Source organism: Lontra canadensis, unplaced genomic scaffold (assembly GCF_010015895.1).
Source record: "Lontra canadensis isolate GAN:19392208 unplaced genomic scaffold, GSC_riverotter_1.0 scaffold12, whole genome shotgun sequence".
Lineage (NCBI taxonomy): Eukaryota > Metazoa > Chordata > Mammalia > Carnivora > Mustelidae > Lontra > Lontra canadensis.
The window spans coordinates 5,896,183-5,902,620 of NW_022631006.1; the positions used below are offsets into that span (position 1 = coordinate 5,896,183).

Here is a 6,438-nt window from a genome sequence, read left to right on the forward strand (position 1 = left end):
AAGCTGACTGCGATCCGCAGCAGGTGCTCAGAAAAGAACTCGCTTCCATACTGCCCCCAGTGTCCACGGTGTTGTCAGATGATCTGGGCTGAGCCAAGGCTTCCGTTCTGTCTCCCTCCCTGATGGGGCGGGACCTAGCTGCACCCGCCTAAGAAGGAAGTGGTTTAGTGACTGGTAGGAGAGCAACCAGGCAGTCGGAAGTCAGAAGCCCTGCAGTGACAGAGATTGACCCCTCTCAAGACCCCCTCTCTGCCACAAAACCCACTCCCAGAAGTCACTCCTTCCCTGTGGACTTGCACCTTCCAGCCCGATGTCTGGCGGCAAGTTATGGTTAGTGGAGGACGGGATATACGCACAGTGGGGCCCCTGCCCCCTGGGGGGATAGGAGGCCTGGTGGGGGGGAAACTAGACTTTGAACTGACCACACGGAGTCACCAAAGTCAGAAGTGACCAGGTGGAGTCACTGGGGTCACAGAGGTGGGGCCAGTATAGGGAGCAGCTGGAAGACCAGGCCTCCTCTTTCAGGCCCAGCAGTACCCCAGCCTCCCTGGTGTCTGTCGAAGAATTGGAGAACCCAAAGTTCATCGGTGCAGGCAGGTTCGGGGTGGTGTTCCGGGCGCGACACAGGACATGGGGTTTAGATGTGGCTGTCAAGATCTTGAAGGGGTGAGTGACCTGAGCCGTGGGCCTCCTAGGGTCTGCCCAAGGAGGGGGGGCGAGGCACTGCAGGTGTGCATGGGGAGGGGAGGGATTTTCCAGGCATAAGGGGTGGGACTCCAACCCTTTTCCTGGAGTGTAGGAAGGCGATATCCAGGGAGGTGAAAGCCATGGCAAGTCTGCGTAACCAGCACATACTGCTCCTGCTGGGGGTCACCCAGGAGCTCCAGTGGGAATCCGCCTGTGGGCCAGCTCTGGTGACTCAGTTCATGGAAAATGGTTCCGTGGCAGGGCTGCTGCAGCCCCACTGTCCTCGGCCCTGGCCTTTCCTCTGCCGCCTGCTGCAGGAGTTGGTCCTGGGGATGTGTTATCTGCACAGCCAGAACCCCGTGCTCCTACACCGGGACCTCAAGCCCTCCAACGTCCTGCTGGACTCAGACCTGCACGCCAAGGTCAGCCTATCCATATACCAGCCCAGCCTCTGGGCACAGAACTTCTGGACTCCATACCCCCAGCCCTCTCGATTCCATACCCCCAGGATCTCCCACTGGACACAGGGCTGCTGAGGGTCAAAGCCCAACCAGGAGCTTTAGCCCCTACCCTGCCAGGTGTGAGCAACTCTGATCCATATGGTCAGTTCCACAGGCCCATCCACCATTCCGTCCAAAGACCCATGGCTAACCTTGCCTGGGAGACTTAGACCTTGACCTAACCCCCTGATGAGGGGACCCAGACCTCCAACCCAAGGGTCCCACTGGTCCTACCATTCCCCTAACCCTCAAAACCCCCTTTATAAGGCTGGACCTGCACCTTGTGGTCAGAGAAGGGATTATGGAAGCTGCCTGGCCCTGTCCATCCTCTACCTTCTCCCTCTTTCCTCCTTTTACAGCTGGCAGATTTTGGCCTGTCCACATTTCAGAGAGGCTCAAGGTCAGGGGCTGACTCCCCAGAGCCAGCCTACTTGGCCCCTGAACTGTTGTCTGATGTAAACCGAAAGGCCTCCATGGCTAGTGATGTGTACAGGTAAGGTACCCACTCCAAACACACATTCCATACTTCTGTACCTCTCTGGGTCCTTCTAGGGGGCTGTGTGTTGGGAAGGAATCTCTGCCAGCAGTTGGGCCAGGCCTCAGCTTTGTGTCTCCTGCAGCTTCGGGATCCTAATGTGGGCAGTGCTAGCTGGAAGAGAAGCTGAAAGTAAGATTCTGGGCAGACACTGGGATCCTTAACTCTGGGTGCCCTCCTCCTGCAAGTCTCCAAAGCCCTCTTCTTCCAGCTTACCCACTCAGACTGCCTGACTTTCTCCTCACCTCCCCTTGGACTACATTCCTTTCCGGCTTCCACGTTGCAGCAAGTGGCCCCTCCTACCCTGAATGTCTTCTCTTTGCATCCCCCACCCCCATTCCGGCAGTGTCTGGGACATCACTTGAGCAGGAAGCAGGGTGTGAGATTCGGCCCCCACTGACCAAGCTACCCCAACCCAGCGCTGAGACTCCTGGCTTGGCAGGACTGAAGGAGTTAATGCAACACTGTTGGAGCCAGGAGCCCAAGGACAGGCCCTCCTTCCAAGGTGAACTGGCAGTTCAAGTGAACTTCAAGGTGAACTGCCAGTTAGCTGGCAGCCAGGGTAGGCCTGGATCTGTCAGCAGGGGGCTTCTCCTTAGGAAAGTCTGGCTCATGTGCCTGCCACCCACTCTGCCTTGTCTCCAGAATGCCGACCAAACACCGAGGAAGCCTTCAACCTGGTAAACAAGGAGATAGATGCCGCAGTCTCCACAGTGAGTGTCCAATGCCACCCCCCGCAACCCAGGAGCTGGGCAAGGATGGCGTGACATGGCTTCCTTGGCCACGCGATGCCTCCTCACTGGCCACTGTTCTTTGTGCTTTATTCTTTGTCCTCACTCTCCCTTACCTCACCACTGAGTTCCCAGGTAATAGATTATGGACCAAGACACTCCTCTCTTGGGTTTAGGCTGCTTCTCCCACCTCCCTGCCTAGAAAGCTCCCTATGTCCTTGCAGGTGAAGAAGTTCCTGCATGAAAACCAGGGCAACAACAGGATGTCATCTTCTCCTAAGCCAGGCCCAGAAGGGACAGAAACGGAAGGCCCTAGGGGAACCACAGGAAGCCATGACATCATAGCCACGGAGATGCTAAACAAACTAAATCTGAAGGAGATCCCCAGCTCTGTTCCTAAAAAATGTACAAACCTTCCCAAGGGGATCAGGGCACAGGGAGACAAGGTTCAGCCTGCCCAGATAGCAGGGATGCCTTTCGATTCAACAGCCCCATCTCCCCAGACTCCAGAGACCTCACCTTTAAGAAATTGGGTACCCAGCGCCAAGTTGGCTTGGACCCCAGGTCCTGGACCTGCAGGGAATCAGGTGAGACACTGGCAGGACTAGGGGATGCACTAGGACTCCCATGAATCCTGTCCCCCTTGCCAGGGAAGACTTGGGCCTGAGGGGAATGCAGCATGGGAACTAGTCCCAGGACAGGGAACCTAAGAGAGCTGTGCTGTTCGCAGGGGGCTGAGAGACATAGCACCAACTGGTCTCCCAGGGCACCACGGCCCAATCCAATACCAGGTACCTGCTCCTCACTCCTCCTTTCTCCTGCTCAATTCTTCCAGTGGCTTCTTCCTCAAGACCGTCTATAGATCCGGGGTACCTTAGTTAGCAGGAGGGAGAAAGGGCTAGTGGGCACCTACCTCAAGCTTCTCATGTCATAAATGAAGAAATTGACACCCGCTGGGACTGGGTCCTGCTGGGGTCACACAGCAAAGTCTGGATTTGCCCTGGGCCTTCCGACTTTCCCCAGAACCAGCTCTGTGACTCCCTAATTTCCGCCATTGCTATGTTGGTCCAGAGGGGCTCCTAGAAGAAAAAAACCAAATATCAGGGTCTCAGGTATTAGTTGCCACTCCTGAGCTTCCGCAAACCCGGTTTCGAAGGGGCAGCACAAAGGTGAACGCCCAAGGCATATTTGACACAGGCACAGGCCGCCCTAGAGATACTTGCACTTCCCCAGGATAGACACAAGGTGCCGCTGCCTCTCCACCCCGCTGCTGCTCCTAATTTTGAGTTAACCATCCCACCAACACCACAATTTCTCTTCAAGGTAACACTGTTACCATACATGACAGCCACGCGGTGCAGGTGGGAGACAACAACTACTTGGTTATACAAGAAGGAACTGCTTTGCCAACGCAAGGCCTGGTGCCCTGGGGCATGGGTCGAGGCTGGCGGCGTGCCCCACACAAGTAGGTTGGAAAGGAGAGCCACAAGAACCAAGAAGCCTGGAGCAGGCCGGTGGCAGGGCCAGTATGATGCAAATTCTGAGCTACCTCTTGGATGTGAGGTAATTAGCTGAGACTTTCTTTGAAGGCCAACTGATTTGTGCACACGGAAGTCAATAAACATGATGGATTTTTTAAAAAGATTTTATTTATTTATTTGACACAGAGAGAGAGAGCAAGCACAAGCGGGGGAACGGTAGGCCAGGGAGAAGCAGAGCCCCCTCTGAGCAAGGAGCCTGATGTTGGACTCAATCCCAGGGCCCTGGGATCATGACCTGAGCTGAAGGCAGCCGCTTAACGGACTAAGCCACCCAGGAGCCCCAAAACTGATGGATTTTTAACCAAAGCGCCACACTTGGGAGGCTAAGGCTTAGGCCAGGGGCGGTTGGTGGAGACCTGTATGGGAGACCGCAGAATTGACACGGAGGGAGGCAGAGGCCCTGCCTTCTAGCTGAGGCCGGAAGTGGGATGCTCAGGGCTGGGGGTGGGCAGGCGTGGCACACCAGGTCAGGGCCCAGCTGGCGGCAGGAAGGAATCTGGGAGGCCTGGCTCCTGGGGCTGCTGTAATCTCTGGGCGGCGCACTTCCTCTAGATCGGGTGAGACCCCACCCTAAACCAAAAACCTGGGGATAGCCTCACTGCCTCGCTTTTCCTCTGGGCTACGGAGAGGCCACAGTGGGGTTCTGGGGAGGGGGCTCTCCCTGGGCATTGGAAGACCGCGCGGCACATCTTTTGCCTCGAAGTGCCCCCAGCCTCTCAGAGGTCAGCCGACATACTTATTTCCCTCCACCACAAGCACTCACTACCTACACTCCCAGGCTCGTTGCTTCCCAGGCGGAGCCCTTTGACTCTCAGCTGGTGTCTGGAATGGAAAGCTAAGGTTCCACAGCAGCTGCACCCAGTCAGGAGGGGAGGGGAACGGGCGCACCCCAACCCTCCATTCCAACCTAAATCCTAGCCCCATTCTGCCCCAAATTCTTCCCTACATTCTGGCTAGCCTTCACTCTAGCACTCCACTCTCCCCGTGCACAAGGGCTCCACCCCCATTTTGACACTTGCTGCACAGCCTGGCCCAACCCCTCGCCTCTCCCAAGGTTGCATTCGCCTTTCTGGAGGGAGCTGAAGGGCGAAGGCAACGACGGTGTTAGGGGAGACAATGAGGGAGGGAGGAGGCCTGGGGAGTCCGCCTGGGCACGGGAAGGGGCCGGGCAGTCGGGTCGGGGAAGTGGGAGGGGGCCCCCCCTCCCGGCGCCGGGAGGGAAGCGCCTGCTGCCTGGGACTCTGAGCCACTAGCTACTCGGCGGTCGACCGGGACTCCACCACCAGCTGTCCTGGGCTCCCTCCTCGGGCCTGGCCCATTCAAGCCGCGGTAGAATCGCGGGCAGTGAGTTTGGGGGGTGGAGGGAGGACCTCGAGGCTCCTTTTCTTCAATCCCAAATCCTACTTCTCCCGGAGATGAGGCTTTTGCTAGGGCATCTCTGCGGTCTGGGTTTGAGGCGGGGAGGAGCGAAAGATGGGGCAGTGTTCTCACAGCCAACTGAGAAAAGGCTGGGAGGCTACAGGGAGTGCCTGGCGGATGGGATTGCCGCGAGGCTGGGGAAACGGGGTGTAAGTGCCTTGGACCCAGTGAGAGAAGCACAACTGGGGTCCGGACCGGCCACAGGCAGTAACGCTACACCTGGCCCTCCCCAGCCCGGGTCCGCCCTCCACCCCGGCTAGGCACCGGGGCAGGGAGGACTATGGCCCGCCTCTTCAGTCCCCGGCCGCCCCCCAGCGAAGATCTCTTCTACGAGACCTACTACAGCCTGAGCCAGCAGTACCCACTGCTGCTGCTGCTGCTGGTGATTGTGCTCTGCGCGCTCCTGGCGATGCTGGCTGTCGCGTCAGCCAGCGGCAGGGTGAGCGGGGTTGCTTCTGGTGGTGCGGGGCTCCCTCCGGAGGGTGGCGGGAGGGTCTCCGCCTAGAGGGCGTTTTCTGGGTAGGGACTTAGGGCGGGGTCTTCTTTTCACCGCGCGTTCTTTGCCGGAACCCAGGAGAGAAGCACCGAGCCTTGCTAGGAAATGTAGTGACCCTGGACAAGTCACTGCACCTCTCTGGTCCGTAGTTGCTGGGCCGCTGGGAGAAAGCTGAGCCCTGGGTGTTTTTAACTTTTCTCAGGGTACTCACAGACCTTTTGAGCTTCTGTGATCTACTGGTTCTAGAGTAAATTCAACACCGGGTTTTCCAATTTTCCAGAAGGGAAATTACACTGGGCCCCGTGGGAATCCGTTTCCTGGTTTTCTTTCAGAGGGGCTGTGGGGCAGCTGTACCCATAGACTCTCAGAAGGCATCCTCCATCCCACTCACATTTAGTCCCCAAATAAAGCCATTTCCAGTTTCTTTCTTTCTTTTTCTTTTTTTCTTTTCTTTTCTTTTCTTTCTTTCTTTTTTCTTTTCTTTTCTTTTCTTTTTTTTTTTTTTTTTTTTTTTTTTTTTTTTTTTTTT

General features: G+C 56.8%; 2 protein-coding genes across 4 annotated transcripts in view; both read left to right on the plus strand.

Annotated features, from left to right (window-relative positions):
- The first annotated feature begins 248 nt into the window (after positions 1-248).
- Positions 249-4,089, plus strand: RIPK3 (receptor interacting serine/threonine kinase 3). The gene is made up of 10 exons (XM_032856255.1): positions 249-330; positions 526-666; positions 800-1,109; positions 1,547-1,680; positions 1,808-1,854; positions 2,066-2,227; positions 2,368-2,435; positions 2,678-3,040; positions 3,184-3,244; positions 3,777-4,089. Exons 1-10 carry the CDS (start codon positions 311-313, stop codon positions 3,920-3,922), a joined length of 1,452 nt encoding a protein of 483 aa, XP_032712146.1. The 5' UTR covers positions 249-310; the 3' UTR covers positions 3,923-4,089.
- Positions 4,090-5,256: 1,167 nt separating this feature from the next.
- The window catches only part of ADCY4 (adenylate cyclase 4), a 16,023-nt gene continuing 14,841 nt past the window's right edge, over positions 5,257-6,438 (plus strand). For 2 of the 3 annotated variants that reach the window (XM_032856256.1, XM_032856258.1), the window contains exons 1-2: positions 5,263-5,323; positions 5,647-5,852. In XM_032856256.1, the coding sequence (XP_032712147.1) occupies positions 5,694-5,852 (159 nt within the window). In that variant the 5' untranslated portion in view covers positions 5,263-5,323; positions 5,647-5,693. Of the gene's footprint in view, positions 5,339-5,646; positions 5,853-6,438 lie in introns of all 3 variants that reach the window. The other variant, XM_032856257.1, reaches the window with a different exon arrangement.